Here is a 20,556-nt window from a genome sequence, read left to right as displayed (position 1 = left end):
TATATTATATTGTTACACTGCACTTCCATTACTATGTAAGCCGCATTAAGCCTGCTTTAAGTGGGAAAGTGCGGGATACAAATGTAATAATAATAATAATAAAAATAATAATAAACCATCCATGAATCCCAACATAATCTAATACCTGAAATAAATGCTGCCAGTGGACTTGATCAAAGGCTTTTGCTGCATCAAGGCTCACCAGCAGCACCAGTATGTCTGTGGCTTGGCAGTGCAACATCACAAGGAGCACTTTCCGTACATTCAACACAGACTGCTTAGTCTTAATAATGCCCACCTGAGCGGGCCCAATTAAGGTGGGAAGACAGGCAGCCAAGTGCGTCACCAATATCCTTGCGAAAAGTAGGACATTGACACTAAGCAAGGAAATGGGCCTGCACGAATCTGCCTCCTCTCTAAGTTTGCCAGGCTTGGAAATTAAAGTAATTAGGGCCACATTATCATATAGGGGGAAAGCACCTGTCTCTACTACTGCCTGATGATATGCAAAGCAAGGGACCGATAACCTGAGCTTGTCGTATTTTATAATATTCTCCAGAAAAACCATCGGCAACAGGGGCCGTATATGGCTTCAGTTGCTTAAGGGATTGTTATAATTCTTTGGCCTGTACTGGGGCATTTAAAGCTTAACGATTCTCCTCAGACAAGCATGGGAGGTGGGCTTCATCCAAAAAAGTCTGATATAAGATGGGGATCCACTAGCAGCCGCTTTGCATAGAGTGCTTGAAAGTGGTCTGTAAAAATCTGCAGAATAAGCTCATGGTTATTTACTACCTTACCCGTAGCATCCTTTATAGAGGTGACTGTCCTATTCTCCGCACCCCCTCAGGTTTGAACTAAACAGGGCAGCATTTTACCAGTTTTATTACCATACTTATGAAAATGATATTTTTGACATATCATTCTGTGAGTTTGCTCATGAATAAAGGAGTTAAGCGCCACTTCAGTAGCTAAATAAATATCTTTAGTCTGTAAGGAAGGAGACCCCACATATACCTTTTTTACTTTCTTGAGTTGCTTCTCCAAATTCCATATGCTTCCGTGTATGCTAACAGTGTTCCAAAAGGTTCAGGCTGATCAAAGTGCTGGCAATTATGAGTAAGACAAGTATCCCATTTAGACATCAAATAAGTCTGGAATTCTTTGTCATTCACAAGATATGTGGGGAAACGCCAACCTGTGGTGGGGAAGAAGATCTTCTCCCCAATCCGCACAGAGTGCATTCAGAAATGTATGAGTCTTGTCCATGTTGTCAAATTGTGTCCAGGTCCTATTATGGAGCACCTTTAATCACCAGAACATATCAAGTGAAATCAAACACAAACATATCGTCACCGTGGAAACCAGACTGTGGAGTACCGCAAGGATCACCACTATCACCGATCCTTTTCAACTTCATGATGACTCCACTAGCCAAGGCCTTAACCGATTTATCTACGCTGATGACGTTACATTATACATCCCCTACAAACATGATCTGGCAGAAATCACCAACGAAATCAAACTCAGCTTAAACATCATGAACTCCAACTACTACTACTACTACTATTTAGCATTTTTATAGCACCACAAAGCGTACGCAGCGCTGCACAAACTAAAACTCAATAAAGAAAAAACACACTATCATCTCATCCCAATACAATACATACAAACCCACAAACATTAACACCCCAGGATACACCCTCCCTATCCTGAAAATTCTCGGAGTAACAATCAACCGTAACCTCTCACTAGAGACCCAAGCGAAATCCACCATAAAGAAAATGTTTTTCTCAATATGGAAACTCAAACGCGTGAAACCATTCTTCCCGAGGGAAATATTTCGTAACCTGTTACAGTCAATGGCACTAAGCCACGCAGACTACTGCAATGGAATCTATGCAGGATGCAAGGATCAAATCATAAAGAAACTTCAGACCGCCCAAAACACAACAGCTAAGCTTATATTTGGAAAAACACGTTTTGACAGCGCCAAACCAATCCGAGAAAAACTGCATTGGCTACCAATCAAAGAACATATCACTTTCAAAATCTGCACAACTGTTCATAAAATTATTTACGGCAAGGCACCGGGACACATGACAGACCTCATCAACCTGCCAACCAGAAACACTTCAAAATCTGCACGATCATACTTAAACCTCCATTACCCAAGCAGCAAAGGACTCAAATACAAATCCACCTATGCATCCAGCTTTTCCTACTCAAGCGCGCAACTATGGAACGCACTGCCAAAAGCAGTAAAAACTATGCTCGACCACCTAAAATTCCAGAAAGCACTAAAAACAGACCTGTTCAGAAAAGCATACCCCACCGACCCAACATAAAAATACCTGGATACCTGCGACACAACATAACCAAAGACTGTAATGGACATATCCTAACTCTTCCTCTCCCTCTCTAAGTTCCCCCCAATTGTACCTACCATACATGTACCTCATTCTTCCACAATATCACCTTGCATTCGTTATACCTTGTATTTGTTCAGACCGGAATCTGCTAACGCCGTATAAGGTACCATGTAAGCCACATTGAGCCTGCAAAAAGGTGGGATAATGTGGGATACAAATGTAACAAATAAATAAAATAAAAATAATAAAGCTGGATATAAAAACATAAATGACTGAGAAAGTGACCCCACCGACCTAGATGGCAGCTTGATTCCTTTGCTCCCTTCCACTCCAATCGCCCTCCGGCACCACTCAACTGTGGTTGTAACTGCTTATTTTTGCATCTACTTGCCTGCTGAATCTCTCCCCAATGAGTAAGTCTAAGAATTTGGCAGGTAAGAAGGGAGAGAGGGGTACATCTCAGACCTGCTAAAACTTCCCACCGCCATGCTGTCTCGTCCTGTGTCGGAGTTGGATTCAGACTATGCCCTTTCAGTTGCTGGCTCGCTGGGAGAAGCGGGAAAAACATCGGATCGTACCCGGCGACTATGGCGTTACTGGTTGAGAACAAAGAGGAAATTAAGGCGTCCCGGGAAGATAGAGGCATATTTTCAAAGCACTTAGCCTTCCAAAGTTCCACAGAAACCTATGTAACTTTGGAAGGCTAAGTGCTTTGAAAATATGCGTGATTGTGGAACACATTCCAGCTTATTTTCGCAAGAGACGGACGCCCATCTTCCGACACAAATCGGGAGATGGACGTCCATCTCAAAAACAGGTACAATCGAAAGCTGAATTTGGACGGCCCCAACTGCTTTCCGTCACGGGGACGGGCGAAATTCTCGGGGGTGTGGCCGAACGGTAGCGAAGGCGGGACAGGGGCGTTCCGGGGCGTGGTTAACAGATGGACCTCCGCGCCTGATAATGGAAAGAAGCAAGATGTCCCCGACGAGCATTTAGTCCACACAAAGTTGGTCCTGTTTTTTTCACGACCAAGCTTCCAAAAAGTGCCCAAACTGACCAGATGACCACCGGAGGGAATCGGGGATGATCTCCCCTGTCTCCCCCAGTGGTCACTAACCCTCTCCCACCCTAAAAAACAAACTGTTTAAATATTTTTCCAGCCTCTATGTCAGCCTCAAATACCATACCTAGCTCCATGACACCAGTATGCAGGTCCCCCAAGCAATTTTAGTTTAGTTGGTGTTGTACGGGACCCATGCAGAGAGCAAAAATCGGAAGAAAAAAAAAACATGCAAGTGCAGTCAGGGACGTCCAAATTAAAACAATAGTAATAGGGGGATTCGAACCAGCCACCTTCTGATTACAAGACTTGTGCTCTAACCACTGCACCACTTATTCAGTTGCGTAGATGTTCCTTCCCTTTCCATTAAGTCCCTCCAAGTTTCTGTCAGCCAATCATAGCTCATTTACCTGACATCGGTGCCAGCTAAATGAGCTGTGATTGGCTGACAGAAACATGGAGGGACTTAATGGAAAGGGAAGGAGGTCTAGGCAGCTGAATAAGTGGTGCAGTGGTTAGAGCACAGGTCTTGTAATCAGAAGGTTGCTGGTTCAAATCCCACTATTACTATTGTTTTAATTTGGACGTCCCTGACTGCACTTGCATGATTTTTTTTTTTTGGACGTCCCTGACTGCACTTGCATGTTTTTTTTTCTTCCGATTTTTGCTCTCTGCATGGGTCCCACGCAGCACCAACTAAACTAAAATTGCTCTGGTTCAAATCCCCCTATTACTATTGTTTTAATTTGGACGTCCCTGACTGCACTTGCATGGTTTTTTTTTGGACGTCTCTGACTGCACTTGCATGTTTTTTTTTCTTCCGATTTTTGCTCTCTGCATGGGTCCCGCGCAGCACCAACTAAACTAAAATTGCTCCGGGGACCTGCATACTGCTGTCATGGAGCTAGGTATGATATTTGAGGCTGGCATAGAAGCATCTCAGGGGGACCAGTGCACTACGAATGCTGGCCCCTCCCACGACCAAATGGCTTGGATTAGGTCCGTTTTTGAGATGGCCGGCAGCGGTTTCAATTATTGCTGAAAACCGCGGACGGCCATCTCTAGGTCCAGCGATCTCACCATTTGTGTCGTCTATCTCTAGGGTCGACACAAATGATGGGATTTCAGCGGGCCGAACCGTATAATCGAAACCGAAGATGGACGGCCTTCTCGTTTCGATTTTATGGTTCGCTCCGCCTCTTCGCGGAGCCGTCTCCGGAGATGGACATTTGCGTTCGATTATGCCCCTCATTGATAACTTAAGTGTGGATCTGCAGGACTTGGGTAATCGTGTGGCAGAACTTGGGTAATCGTGTGGCAGAGTTGGAAGCTAAGGCAGAGGAGCAATTCACTACGACTCAGCACTGGGTGAATCAGCTGTCCGAGCAACAGAACGAGCTACTCTGTACAGTGGATGATTTTGAGAACCGTGGCCGCAGGAAGAACTTGCGTTTCCATGGGGTTCCAGAAGGAGGAGACACAGAAGACGTCTGTTATAGTGCAAACCCCGTGCCATCAATTTTTAGCAGATGGAGCTAAGCAGGAGCTGATCCTCTTTGAGCGAGTCCATCATGCTTTGGGGAAACCCAAGGATAATCTCCCTCGGTATATTGTGGTGCGATTCCTGAATTATAAGGATAAAGAGTAGGTTCTGTTGCAAGCCACACAGATGCCTCCTGTGTTCTACAATGATGCCCGGGTCTCAGGGTACCAAGATGTTTCTGCCTATACCCTGCAGCAGCGTCGAGTGATGAAGCCCATTTTGGACTTACTGGTACCTAACATTAAATACCGTTGGTTGTTCCCATTTGCTCTGAGTTTTCCTGCAGGGGGGAACTGCACTGCAAGCGGAAATTGGCAGAGGCTTGGCAGATTCTTCATGAGGCTGGAGTGGCTTCCTCAGCACTTACCCCGCCACTGGTGGCTTCAGCGATGAGAGAAAAGTTGCAGTGGTGGAAGAGGGTGGAGAAGGAGCGAAAGAAGACATGAACAGTTTAACTAGGAGGAGTTTGACTCTAGATCACCCCTTCTGTGGAACAGATGTTCAAGGATAAATGTGTGTTTCTTAAGCTTATGGTTCCCTCCCCCTTTTCTTTTTTGTTTGGTGGGAGGGTTGTCACTTAGCCTATTTTTTCTTTTAGGGTTAATCGAGTGGGGTGTGTGGAGTGAGAGAATGCTGTATCTAGTTGAGGGTCATGTTGTTTCCCATCCCGTGGCTCTACTTTGTGTATGTGCAGCTATGGGTTGGTGGTGGTTTGAGTGGTTAGGGGGACTTGGGAGGACTGGGGTGGGATTTATGTGGCTGAGGACAGTGTGATTGGTGCAGTTACTACTACTACTACTTAACATTTCTAAAGCGCTACCAGGGATACGCAGCGCTGTACAATTTGATAAAGAAGGACAGTCCCTGCTCAACGGAGCTTACAATCTAAAGGACAAAATGTGCAGACAATCAAGTGGGGCAGTCTAGATTACTGAATAGATATAATGGTTAGGTGCCGAAAGCAACAATGAAGAGGTGGGCTTTGAGTAAGGACTTGAAGATGGGCAGGGAGGGGGCTTGGCGTATGGGCTCAGGGAGTTTATTCCAAGCATAGGGTGAGGCAAGGCAGAAAGGGCGGAGCCTGGAGTTGGCGGTGGTGAAGGGTACTGATAGGAGGGATTTATACTGTGAGCAGAGGTTTCGGGTAGGAGCGTAAGGGGAGATGAGGGTAGAGAGGTAATGAGGGGCTGCAGATTGAGTGCACTTGTAGGTCAGTAGGAGAAGCTTGTACTGTATGCGGTACCTTATCGGAAGCCAGTGAAGTGACTTGAGGAGAGGGGTGATATGAGTAAATCGGTCCAGACAGAAGATAAGGCGTGCAGCCGAGTTCTGAATGAATTGAAGGGGGGATAGATGGTTGAGTGGGAGGCCAGTGAGGAGCAGGTTGCAGTAGTCAAGGCGAGAGGTAATGAGAGAGTGGATGAGAGTTCGGGTGGTGTGCTCAGAGAGGAAAGGGCGAATTTTGCTGATGTTATAGAGAAAGAATCAACAGGTCTTGGCTGTCTGCTGGATATAGGCAGAGAAGGAGAGGGAGGAGTCGAAGATTACTCCGAGGTTGCGGGCAGAAGAGGCGGGGAGGATGAGGGTGATATCAACCGAAATAGAGAGTGGAGGGAGAGGAGAAGTGGGTTTGGGTGGAAAGACTATGAGCTCGGTCTTGGCCATGTTCAGTTTCAGGTGGCGGTTGGACATCCAGGCAGCAATGTCGGATAAGCAGGCTGATACTTTGGCCTGGGTTTCCGCAGTGATGTCTGGTGTGGAGAGATAAAGCTGGGTGTCGTCAGCATAAAGATGATATTGGAAACCATGAGATGAGATAAGGGAGCCCAGGGAAGAGGTGTAGATTGAAAAAAGAAGGGGTCCAAGGACAGATCCCTGAGGAACACCAACAGAGAGCAGGATGGGGGTGGAGGAGGATCCATGAGAATGTACTCTGAACGTATGGTGGGAGAGATTAGAGAAGAACCAGGAGAGGATAGAGCCCTGAAACCCAAACGAGGACAGTGTGGCAAGAAGTAAATTATGGTTGACACTGTCAAAAGTGGCGGATAGGTCGAGGAGGATGAGGATGGAGTAGTGACCTTTGGATTTGGCAAAAAAACAGGTCATTACAGACTTTAGTGAGTGCTGTTTCTGTCGAGTGTAGGGGGCAGAAACCGGATTGAAGCGGATCGAGGATGGCATGAGAGGAGAGAAAATCAAGGCAGCAGCTGTGAACAGCGCATTCAAGTATCTTGGAGAGGAATGGTAGGAGGGAGATGGGGTGGTAGTTGGAAGGACAGGTAGGGTCTAGCGATGGTTTTTTGAGGCGTGGTGTGACTACAGCATGCTTGAAGGTGTCAGGGACAGTTGCAGTGGAGAGAGAGAGGTTGAGGATAGTACAGATGGGGGGGGGGGGGGAGTGAGTGACAGCAGGAGAGATGGTGTGTAGTAAGTTGGTGGGGATGGGATCAGAGGAACAGGTGGTGCATTTCGAGGAGGAAAGAAGGTGGACAGTTTCCTCTTCGGTGATATCAAGGAAAGAGGAGAAGGCGGCCTGGGTTGGTTGGTTGAGGGAGTGGGTTAAAGGGTGAAGAGGAGGTGGTGGCTTGGTAGTGAATTCGAGGTTGATCTTTTGCACCTTGTCACGGAAGTAGTCAGCCAGTGATTGAGGAGAGAGTGGGGGGGGGGGGGGGGGAGCGGAGGGCACGACGAGGGTTGGAGCCGAGAGAATTAGTCAGTTGGGTGTAGTAGTCCTGTTTGACAAGGAATAGGGAGGACTGGAAGGAGGATAGCATGAATTTGTAATGAATGAAGTCGGTATGGGTGCGAGATTTCCTCCAGAGGCATTCAGCAGATCGGGTGCAGGAGCGAAGGTATCGGAAGCAAGGAGTCAGCCAGGGCTGGGGATTAGTACGCCTTATAGGACGGGAGATGGATGGTGCAAGGGTTTCTAGAGCAGAGGAGAGAGTGGCATTGTAAGTAGAGACAGCCTTGTCGACAGACTCGGAGGACATGATGGAATTAACTTTACTTTGTCATTTCCTGCTTTTTACAATTCATCATTGAGTGATAGCACTTAAATTGTTTAGTTATAATGTTATAAGTCATAACTCCCCCTATAAACGTTGCTCTCTTTTTCGGGAATTACTGAGAGTTTAACCTCATGTGGTTTGTTTGCAGGAAACACATCTTCTGAAACAACATGAGGGGCTGCTGTCACACCCTTGTTACCCGGCTGTCTATCACACTTCTGATGTACATGGGCAGAAGAAGCAAGGGGTAGCCATTTTATTCCACAAATATCTGTTCAGATTGTCGGTGCTAAACAAGATCCTGCTGGTCATTTTCTTTTCCTACATGTGCTGTTAGACCAGACGGCAGTCACTGTTGCTTTGGTTTATGCCCCCAGTGAGCATCAGGATCTCTTCTTTGCTCAGCTTCAGTCTGCCCTTCAAGCTTTTTTCCAGGGTAGGTGACTTCAATGCAACTATGCAGTCTGTCCTGGACAAGACAGGTTCTCCAATTGCGTGGGATTTGAAGCTGTCAATGGCGCTGCAGAACATGGTTGACTCTCTTGGGCTGTATGATATCTGGAGATGTCTGGGATTACACCTTTTTTCATCTCTCCATGTTACCTATTCTTGTTTGGATTATATTTTTGTAGATGACTTTGCGGGATGTGGATTGTTCCCCTAGAATTGGAAACCTTACTATATCAGACCACGCTCCTGTGTGGGCTATCATACCTTCCCTTTTACCTGAAGTTTGTGACAGACGATGGACACTGAACAATTTGCTGTTACAGTTTTTGAGGGATTACTTTGATCTTAATTTGGACCCAGGGCCCTCTATTGGAATGGTGTGGGCAGTGAAAAGGGTCTTTTTCCTTCAGAAAGCTAGTATTCGAGTGAGACAACAGAGGAATCGACTGTCACAATGTGTGACCCGACTGGGGCTCTTGGAGAAGAGACACAAGTCCTCTGGGGCTGCTGCTGACCTTCGGGAGCTCCAGGTGGTTAGATTAGAATTGGCTATCAACGCTGAACACTTGCAATTTCTCAATTCTCGTTTGAAGCAAACTCATTATGAATACAGTAATAAAACTGGTAGGCTACTGGCTATGAAACTAAGGAGGGCAAGGGCTGATCGGCATATTTTGCGGATGAAGGATGAAAGTGGAGAGTTTTTGACAAAATCTTCCCACATTAGGGAGCATCTGTCACGGCTGTGGCTGTGCCCCTGCTTCCAGACTCACCTTTTTCCATGGATCTGGCTCTGTGGCTTCTCCGGACTGCTTCTTCCCTGCATTGGTGCATCTGCTGTCTGGTGTTTCTGCTATCCAAGCCTCATTCCAAGTTGTGACATCATCAGCAAAGTCCTTTATAAAGCACCTTGGAACTCTCATGCCTTTGCAACAGGTCTTTTAACCTTGTCTTCATGCTCCCTGTTTGGATCTAAGTCCTGTTTGGCTTTATTCCTATGCCTTGCTTCCTGCCTGGCTTGTTTCTAACCCATGCTCCTGAAAGCCTTGCTTTTGTAAACCTCGAAGCTTAACTCCTGTGTAGTCTTCATCCTGCTTACTGTGTTTCTATGAGTCTTGTTCCTGAATGCCTTGTTTCTGTGTGTCTTGTTTTTGAACCTTGTTCCTGAAAGCCTGGCTCTATAGCCACACCTTGTTTTTGGTGTCTGTTATAGTTTGACTCTACCTCTGGCTCCTGCTTTTATTCTAGCCCTGCTCTAGACTCTTGCTACAGTTAAACCCTGTTCCTGCTTTCTGCTAAAGCAAAAACCCTGTTCCTGCTTTCTGCTAAAACCAAATTCTGTTCCTGGTTCCCGTGCCTGCCAAGTCTGGCTACTGCCTTGTCTATAGTCTTGCTTCTGTTTGTTCTTGTTATCTAACATCTGCCCTGCTTTGTCTGCGGTGTTTTGTGCCTAGCCTTGCCTTGTCTCGTCTCATTCAGTCCAGTCCGGATCCAGTCCTTGCCTTGTCCTGCCCTTTTCTGGACCCAGTTTTAATCTAGTTCCATGTCTTGCCTTGTTCTGCCTTGCCTTGTATTGCCTGGGTCCCAGTTTCAGTTTTAATCTAGTTCCGAGTCTTACCTTGTCCTGTCTGGGTTCCAGTTCTAGCCCTTTTGCCTTGCTTTCCTTGCCTAGTCTGTATCCGGTCCTTGTCTTGTCTATTGTATTTTGTTACCTCTGCCTTGCTTTGTTTAATCTCTTGGTTTATTCTAGTCCAGTTTTGCCTTGCCTAGTCCTGTCTTGTTCCGACTTCTGCCTTGGGCCAGCCCAGGTGACTTGTCTGCCTCCGCTCCGGCTATGGTCCAAAGACTCACTATCCTTGAATCCGTGACAGCGTTTTCAGCATTTCTATGAAGCCCTGTATACAGCAGATCTCTGTATTGATACACATGAGACAGATGCTTACCTGTTTTTTCATCAACGTATCTTGTATATTCACCCATCATCAGTCTTTTTAAAGGCTTGATTTGGTTCAGCTCTACCTACTAGCGTTTACCACATACAGACTACTGAGGCAGGCATTTATCGCCGAAACATGGTGCCGTGTCAAGTCTTATCTTCCACTATTAAAGAACATTTTTTATTCCTTATTTTTTTGTCTCCTTTGTCTCTTTAGAAGTGTCCTTATTCTTTCTAAAAACAGGTCTAGATGTTTCAGCCCTAGATATTTTCGTTTTGTTCCATTATGGCTGTAAAACATGAATGCCCTAAGCCTGCCCCTGAAATGCCCCCTTGTGACTTGGACACACTGTAGACAAACTGCATAAACATCTGCAAAATAGGTTTAGAAAATACCAATTTGGACATTTTGAGAAGAAAATTGTCCAAATGTTTTATGAAACGTTTTGGAGGTTTTTCTCTTTTGAAAATGAGCCCCATAGAGAGACCATGCAACCCCTTTGTTAATGAAATACCATTGGCTGCTGATTAAATATCATGTTGTTTAAAACGTTAACATTGGCCCACAGAGCACTATATGAAGCAATTCCTTCCTACTTAGCATCAATAACTGTACTATATATACCTTCTAGACTACTTTGTTCATTAACAGATCAAAGGATGGTCACTCTTAATTTATCTAAAGCCTGTTTGGCTTCTACATGGGATTGCGCTATATTTAGCGAGCTCCAGAGTTATGGAATAAACTACTTTTTGAGCTGTGTAATGAAACTTCTTTAAAAGAAATTTACATGTTACTTTTATACACTATATTTCCCATGTTTCTTATGTAATTACTAATTGTATATGTTATTCAGTCATGGTGATACCATGACAGAGCAATGTAAGCCACATTGAGCCTGCAAATGTGTGGGAAAATGTGGGATACAAATGCAATAAATAAATAAAACTTATTTGAAATTGGCTTTTGGCCTTCCTGAATAGAAGCTGCAATGTTTGCTGGAGGTTTATTGCCGATGTATGAATGATGTAAATGACTTTTGATGATGAATTTGATTGTTTTTACTTTCCTGTCAATTTAATGATGTTTTATTTCTGTCTATTTTAGAGTGAATTGTTAACCCCTTAGATCGTATCTAAAGTGTAAGAGGTATAGTAAATTATTAATAAACAATAAAACACAAATATACATCTCATCAAAACATTTATCATGACCCACTTACCCTCTTGCTCGTCCCACTACATCCTTCTTCTCCAGCCAATGCTGCCCTTGTTTGTACAGCCCTCTGTCATCTACTGCATTGTTGTCTCCTTTAGTCAAAAATTTGATATCACCATTTTCCCTTTTAAAAATAGAGAGACAGAATCACATATGGATGGTAAAATGTTTATTCAGGAGCAATTCCCCAACATGTAACACCTATTGGCATGGTTACCCTGACCCTACTCATGGTAATTTCTATGCCAAAACTGAAGTGAGACTGTGATTCATCCAGTCACCACAACTAGTCTGCATATTCTTTAACTTACTTAGTTTTAGTGCATTTGTATAGAAAATCTGAATTGAAAAGGAACTACTGCACTGAGCTTAACAATCCCTTTCTCACTGAGGAAAACGCAATCAAAGCCCTGCAGTGCCAGCTAAAGTCTAAAAGCTCAAAACAATGTAGCACCTGCTATGACTTTCCAGCACCTACAGCCAAATAACTACAGTAATTCAATTAACATGGTTCCACCTGAAAAATCAGCTGAGATCCATTTTTCTCCACAGGGAACCCCCCCCCCCCCCAAACAAATCAAGATATGTTGGCACTGAATCTGACTGCTGTAGAAAATGGAAAATTTTTCGCCAGTCAATCTAGGAGGCACTGACAGCAAAAGCCAGCTGGAATTCATATATGATACAACAATTACCAAACAAAAAAGGGACTACAGTCAAAATTGGGTATTTTAAATTACCCTTAAATTCCATTTTCTAACAGCGACAGCTTCCCAGAGAACAAGCTTTACTATAAAGATTAGTAATCTAGAAAGTTACACATCTTTATTTTAAAGTGTGAACTCTTTAATTCTGGCACATTCAACTATTTAAGAGACTTCAATCAGCTTTTTATAAGCATAGCTCTACGTACTTTTCATGAATTTTCAGAACCCGGTGCACAATGGGAATCTCCCTGCCTTCTATCCTAAAGACCACAATTTCCCCCACTCGAATTGGATCTTCTACGCGATTGGTCAAGAAGAGGAGGTCACCCCGGTGGAATGCAGGCTCCATGCTGCCACTGAGGAAAGAGAGAGTCAGGAAATCAGGACTTTTCTTCAGCAGAATGCATCCATTTCAATATATGAGCATGCAACTTCATATCTGTTCACTTTCCATCTTAAAAACTTACAAGACACTAATTAGTGATCCTATAAACAGCTTCATTTCCCATATCATCAGGAACAAAAATCTTTTGTACAAATTGTTTTTATACATCATACACTCATTTACAAAAACTAAGTTAGTGGAATATTATGATAAATGGACAAAAATCAGGAAATTTAGGCTTTAATTATATGTAGACTTACAATCTTTGTTTCCTAAGAACAATAGCAATCAGTGAATCATAGCTATTATGAAATTTTTTTTTTTTTAGAAAGTTTTGAAGGGCATTCAATCATGTGCCCTGTGTCACTGTTATATAAATTTATATCCCAATTTTGAAAATTGTTTTATCATCTGCAAGAAAAAAAAAAAGACCACAGAGAGTGGCACAGAAATGCAAAGCCTGTGGGTCACTGATTCAAATCCAATTATTCTCGTTAGTTCCTTTCTGAAAGCTGCTTCGTGGCCTGTATGAAATGAGTCCAATTTCCAGTGGCCAGATATTCACATTACAAAAATAATCAGCCTAATTTGGGCCAATTGGCATACTTTCTGGCAGTCTTAGCATAGCAATAGAGACTGACAACCTCCCACTCTTAGAACTGGTCTCTTCATAGCAGAGCTGGGGCACATTGGCATAAACGGTGTAAAACCACTGCTGCCTGTGCTGACCTGTCATATGACCTCTATCTGTTAACAATGCAGTAATTAATAAAGAACATGGCCGTAATTGGTTCAAAAATCAGTGTTGGTTTAAAAACAAATATGGTGCACCATATTAATCCAGGATACAGCATATTTCAGATAACTGTGGACTGATACAGAAAACTGTGATATTTGTTTGTTTTTAAAACTGTCTTCAGTCATATGGACGGGTGTACCACACTTGGTCGGTTTACCATTCATAACCTAGTTTACAATGTTTGGTATAAAAATCAATAAAAAGCCTATAATATAAACTATAAACATGTAAATTAAAATAATTATGCTAAGATACAGAAGGAGGGGAGAAAGTGAAAATATGGACAACACTGTGCTAGGAGGTCTGCTAGCAAATGGTGTCCATCCAAAAAGTCCCAGAAGTACTTCAGGGCTGAAAAGGGAGTGCTTTCACACATGTATCCTTCAGGCATATTCTATAAAGAGGTGCGTGTAAATTCTAGTGAACTGATTTGGAAAAGGGGTGTGGCCATGGGTGGGTTGGGGGCGTTCCTAAAATGTATGCATTTTTATAGAATTAGCAGGATCTGCACCTAATTTACATGTGGGGATTTACACCACATTTTCATTTGTGTAAATGGTCGCTCCTAAATGTAGTTGTGGTTCCTGCCGCTAAGCGCTGTTCTATAAACTATGCCTAACTGTAAGTGTGGTATATAGAATAACTAAGCGCTATTTATTTTTGCCCCCAATTTTTTAGACGTCATTTATAGAATCTAGTCCTTAGTGCCTCCTATTTAGGAGGCAGTAAGTGGTCCTGTGCTAACTTGAAGACTGGCAATAAATACCCAGTGTACCTGAATGTAACTTACCTTCAGCTAATATTGAAAAGGTATGAGCAAAATCCAAATAAATAAGTTTTGGTACTTGCTGCAAGCTAATCACAAAATGTTTTCCATTTTCATAAGCACTTAATGTGCGGTTTACCATGCAGTAACTGAAAAAAAATACCACAAAGCCCCTTAATGCTGTTCTGCACCAGTGGCGTAGCCAGAAGACAATTTTTGGGTGGGCCAGCGGATTGGATGGGTGGGCACTACAACCCCAACCCCCCCCCCCCCACACACACACACACACGCAGCGCACAGCACCTTTAAAGTTATCGACGCTGCCTCCACTCACCTTCTCCCACCGTGGCGCTAACTCGTCTCCTGCACGTCATGGTCTCCGTCTCCCACTGCCGCAGCAGCGCTCTATCGGCGCTGCCTGCCTGACAGCTGACAGACGCGGCGCGACGACGTCCTGCTCCGGGACCTTCCCTCTGCCGCATGCAATCCACCCTGCGTAAACAGGAAGTTGAATCAACGCGGCAGAGGGAAGGCCCCGGAGCAGCAGGACATCGCGTCGCGTCTGTCAGCTGTCAGGCAGGCAGTGCTGATAGCAAATTGAAAGCGCTGCCGTGAGGGTGGGAGACAGACACCGCGAAGTGCAGGAGAGGAGGCAGCGCTACGGCGGGGGTGGGAGGTGAGGATGGGCCTGAGACGAAACTGGGTGGGCCTGGGCCCATCCAGGCCCACCCGTAGCTACGCCCCTGTCTGCACTACAGTTACTGTGTGATAAACTGTGCAGTAAGTGCTTAACATGGTTTTGTAAAACAGCCCCAAAACTGGCAAAATTCAAAGTTATTTCTAGCAACTGATATCTTGTAACAGTCCCTTGTCTTTTTGGAGCCTCTCCCATAGTCTGTTACAAATAGAGCAGCAGTGTGTGAATTTGTAAAAGCTATGAATTCATTAAATTAGCTCAAAAAAGGAATCATAAAATAACTACCAGTTCCTATATGTCTCTCTCCCTATTTTTTTTCTCTCTATTATTTTATATGTAAATCGCTAATACTTTTATTTGCAGTGTATTAAAACAATTGAAATGTGAAATGATCATTGAAGCTCTTGTGGGCCCCTATCTGGACATGAGACAGACTATCTCCATTTGTGAGCACTAGATCCAACAAGGCCCCTTCCCTTATGGGTTCATCACTATTTGCTACCATTTGAGATTCTGTCAGGTACTTGTGACCTGACCTGGTCACTGTTGGAAGCAGGATACTGGGCTAAATGGACCACTGATCTGACCCAGTTCTTATAGCTCCTTGAAAAGCATCCAAGATCTCTCTGCTTATTTCCGATTCTGCAGTTGGAATAAATATTCCAGTCCACATCCAGTAGGTTGAAACTGCCTAGCACGCCTTCCAACTGCATTTGCTCATTCTCCTCCTTTTGCTATTTTCTAATACCTTTCTTTTTTACTCTGCTCTTCTTCACTTAACACTCCCTTTTCTCACCCTCATTTCCTTCAGCAATTTCTCTAATTTTCTCTATGCACCATTCCTGTGTAGCACTCAGTTTTTCTCTCTCCCCATCCCAACCCCTTGTTTGATACTTCCATCCTCCCACTGAATTGCCTACTTTTGCTGGTTCTAGGTTTAAAGCCCTGCAACTCCCACCGGCATCAGCATAAGTCTCAGCCCTGTTCTGTCAACTCTGACCATTTGGAGGAATGAGGTACAGTTCTTAATTTGTTCTCCTCTTATCTTCACAATTGGACTTACTCCAACTACCTGCTTCCTCCTCTTCGCCTCACCGTCTTCCTCTTGGAGTTCCACAAGGAATTCATTATTCATGCTCCTACTCTTTTTTTTTTTTTTTACTTATTTTATTATGGTATTATTAGAACAGTAGACAAACTTGCAACAGGTACACATGATTCCTTTAATGCACCCATGTCACCTAGCAATCTGACAATCCTCATCCCCACCCAACAACCCCCAACCCACAGCTACCTCCCACTACCAAACATACATCCAAAAATCACAGCCCTTTATTTCTCACCTTAGCCCAAGTAACAACTATTCCAGGCCTGAACCCCCCCCCCCCCCCCCCCAAAAAAAAAAAAAAAAAATCTCTCTCAAAGGAGCTGGTCCTATTACATTTAATAGCAGTAAGTTTGCACATATCATACCACCCATCTGGCTTACCTACCACCTGCTTCAAACTCAGGGCGACAGCTTGTCGCCAGCAAGAAGATATCACAATATGGGCAGCCACCAGCCCCAGATGCATCAGCTGCTCCTCCCCCTCTGCCAATCTCTGGAGTAGAGAAATAGCCTAGTGGTTAGAGCACCAGTCATGACATCCAGAGGTGGATGGTTCAAGTCTCACTGCTGCCCCTTGTGATCTTGGGCAATTCACTTTACCCTCCATTGAGGATATGCGTCACTTTCAGACGGGGAATTTACCCGTCTATGCTTAGCGTGTTTCCAACGCACGGGGGAGGAAATAACATCTGAAGCCATCCCCAGGGCATCAACACCCGGAGGGGAACCCAGGATGCAACGCAGTGCCAGACACCTGCGGCAGAGCTCCTTTCAACATGAAGGCCTTATGCATCAGTAGCGCAAGCTCAGGAGAGAAAAACTCACCCTGGCCCTCCGTCCCTGAATTAGGTGAAACGGAGGTTGGAGCTCCTCTGGCAGCTTCAAAACGAGGCATCCCCCTGCACTCAGACTCCTCCGCCATCACGGGGGTCGAGGCATGCGGCGCTTCCAAAATGGTGCCCGCTGCCAGCTCCATCGAGCGGGAGGACTCATCACTCGCCATGCTCGTACTAGCTCGAGCGTCTAAGGAGCACGTACTGCAAAGCCCCGCTGCTGACCTGCGCTTACCACAGCGGGAGCAGCGCTTAACTCCTTCAGCAGCCATCGCCTGACTGGACGGAAATATAGCAATAAAATGGCGGCTTCGCACCAAAACTTACCCCGTTCGGAACGCTGTCCGCGGGAACCTCCCCGGAGGAGCTGGGCACCACTCTCACCTCAGAAGACCGAGTCAACGAGCTCCGGTCAAGCTGCACTAAACCAGAATCTCTGGAGAAAGCCTCAGAACAGCCACGCAGTAAAAGCGCGCTCTTTTTTTTTTTTAACGCTGTGAGGAAAGTTGGAGGCAGGAGGGGGGAATGGGTAAGGCAGGGAAAGGGCAAACCTATATGCCTTTAAAGTGGGCACCACCAACCACAACCCCTGCTCAACTGGCAAAGCACAGGAGCCACCCCAGGCAGAAATCCAGGAGCTGATCAAGCTACGTCCACACCTGCTGGGAGATAGAGAAATACTGAAGGCAGACGGGGCTAGCCATCCAAGCGTCACTGTGGTTCTTCAGTGTTCTCTATCTCCACCTGCTGGTAGGCGGTTACAACCCATCAGTTAATGGATTCATCTGCTGTTGATGACAAGGAATAGCAGGACATCTGGCGGCTCCCCCCTGCTAGGATTCCTGCACTTGCAACTCTAAAAAAAGCCCTCAACTGTGCAGCCTGATATAGTACTTCTGTAAATTTGGCACAGACAGCCCACCTCCCCCAAACTCAAACACATGGTGCCCATGGCCACCCGCTGTCATCACCCAGGCCAAATAAGCCTCAATAGGTGTCTCTGCCATCTGGAGAGCTCTATAGCTGCCACAGGGATGGGCAATGCCTGAAAAAGATAAAAAAGCCTGGGCAGCACTATCATCTTTATGGTCGCAATCCTCTCTACCCATGATAAATATAGCTTATCCCAGCTCTCCAAATCTTGATAGCTTTTATGCACAAGTGGTGTATAATTAAGATCAAATACGCTGGTTCCCAGCCCTCTTATATGGATGCCCAAGTGAAGATTTAACCCATTTAAAAGGATATAGTGCCCACACCACCTCTATCTCATCACTACCTAGGGTGACATTAAGTATTTCTGACATGTTCATAATAACTTGAAAGCCCAACACTGCCCCATAGGCCTCCAACTCCCTCACCACTGCCCCCGTTTCCCTGGGTTGCATAATAGTAAATAAGAAATCGTCCCTGGGCTGCATAATAGTAAATAACAAATTGTCTGCAGAGAGATTCAATTTATGCTCACCCCCTTAATCTCAGGAGCTCAATCACTAGTGCAAATAAGATTGAAGAAAGAGGGCACCTATGCAACTCAAAGGCCACCAAATAGCTACTATTAACCTAAACAGCTGCTAGCGAAGCATTGTAAAGTCCCTTAATCCAACCAAGCAAACAGGGCCCCACCCCAATTTTATGGGAAACTTGAAACATAAAAGGCCATGCCACTCAGCAGCACTAATTTTGATTGTGATCTTCTAGTTCTATCCATAATGTTAAGTGCCTGCTGTATATTGTCCCCTGCCTGTCTTCTTTGTATAAACTTGGATTGGTCTGGGTGCACTCATTTCAGCACCTAGCTCATAAGACAATCAACAGAACTCCTAGTAAAAAGTTTTGTATCAACTACCAACAAGGAGATGCACCAATACGAGCCACAATTTGCAGGATCCTTACCTTCTTTATGTAAGATTGAAATCCCCATAGTCACATAAAATAAGGACGTTTAGCCTCCTCACCCAGAGAATTATACAAGTTCACCAACACTTGGACCAAAAGCTCCCAGAATTGCTTATAAAATTTAATGGTGAATCCCATCCATCCCCGGGACCTTTCTAGGCTTCATGGTTTTAAGGGCCTGCCGAAATCTCAACTCCCATAAATGGCCAATACAAAAAAAGAAGCATCCTTAACCAAGATCTTCCCCAAATGCACCAACTCAAGATACTGCGTAATGGCTTCCACTCTGGTCCCCTCCTCAGGAGTATACAACATTCTATAAAATTCTACAAAACACTCCCTAATCTCCCCCTCCCTCCTAACCACTCCCCCATCCCGCTTTTTAATACTCAGAATGTTATTCTGTGTTCTGTGAACTTCAAGTGGTAAGCAAGTAACCTACTAGCCTTATTATTAAATTCAAATGACTGCTGCTTCAATAACTGTAGCTTATAGTGCAGATCCTCCAGCTCAAAATCCCGCAACCACCTCCTTGCTTCTCCCAATCTAGTCCCAATGTCCTTCCTCCTCAGCTGATGCTTATGGGTTCTCTCCAATTTCTTAATAAGAGTGTATAACCTATTAACTCCAATCTTTCCCTCTTTCGATAAGCAGCAAGAGATATAAAGTCCCCCTAAATGTTAGCCTTCAACCTTTCCCACATGGCCTCTGATGACACCTCTCCTGTGCAGTTAAAAGCTAAGTACTCCTCCAAACATAACAGACCCTGGAGTCCCCTTTCTTCCTGCAATTCCACCCACACCAGTGCATGATCTGAGCATGTAATTAACTCTATTTTATATGCCAATACTGCTGACACCAGTTCCCCGTCCACAAAGATACAATACGTGAGTATGTCTGGTGGCCAGGAAAGAAATATGTATAGTCACTCACTAAGGCATGTGCGTTTCCCACTAAGCACCTACCACATTAAGAACTACTAAAAATTTATGGAACACCCTCCTATGCCTTTTCCCATTGAGCATTGCCCCCCCCCCATTATCAAGTAGTGGGGTCACTGTCAAGTTAAAGCCTCCTCCCACTATGAGGTGACCAGTTCAATTCTGGTTGGTGTATCTCAAAAAAAGATATAGCAACATTTAAAAATGTTGAAAGAAGAGAGACCAAAATAATAGAGGGGATGGAACTCCTCCCATATTTATTATTATTTTTTTGTTACATTTGTACCCCGCGCTTTCCAGAGGAAAGGCTGTGGAGGTTAGGGCTTTTTCTTGAGTGCTGACTCCTAAGGTGGAGTCCAGGCTGGCATCAGATAACTATGATTCAGATTATTTTCCCCAATGTGCATCACTTTGTATTTGTCCACGTTAAATTTATCTGCCACCTGGATGCCCAGTCTTCCAGTTTCCTAAGGTCATCCTGCAATTTTTCACAATCCTCATTTTACAGCTCTGAATAGTATTGTGTCATCTGCAAATTTAACCACCTCACTTGTAGTTCTGTTTTCCAGATAATTTATGAATATATTAAATAGCACCAATCCAAGACAGATGACTGCGGCACTCCACTATTCACCCTCCTCCACTGAGAAAAATGACCATTTAACCCTACCCTCTGTTTTCTGTCCAATAACCAATTCCTAATCTATAGAAGGACATTGCCTCGTATCCCATGACTTATTAATTTTCTCAGGAGTCTCTCATGAGGAACTTTGTCAAAAGCTTTCTGAAAATCTAGATACACTACATCAACTGGCTTCACCTTT

General features: G+C 44.5%; 1 protein-coding gene across 1 annotated transcript in view; it reads right to left on the bottom strand.

Annotated features, from left to right (window-relative positions):
• Positions 1–20,556, bottom strand: part of SEC11A (SEC11 homolog A, signal peptidase complex subunit) — a 104,536-nt gene that overhangs the window by 38,894 nt on the left and 45,086 nt on the right. The window contains exons 3-4 of the mRNA XM_030187233.1: positions 12,511–12,660; positions 11,602–11,721 (exon numbers count right to left, since the gene is read on the bottom strand). Coding sequence (XP_030043093.1) covers positions 11,602–11,721; positions 12,511–12,660 — 270 coding nt within the window. The remainder of the gene's footprint in view (positions 1–11,601; positions 11,722–12,510; positions 12,661–20,556) is intronic.

Source organism: Microcaecilia unicolor, chromosome 1 (genome assembly GCF_901765095.1).
Source record: "Microcaecilia unicolor chromosome 1, aMicUni1.1, whole genome shotgun sequence".
In the NCBI taxonomy this organism is placed as follows: domain Eukaryota; kingdom Metazoa; phylum Chordata; class Amphibia; order Gymnophiona; family Siphonopidae; genus Microcaecilia; species Microcaecilia unicolor.
The sequence above is the reverse complement of the archived record's forward strand: the minus strand, read 5'-3'. Positions and strand labels throughout refer to the sequence as shown.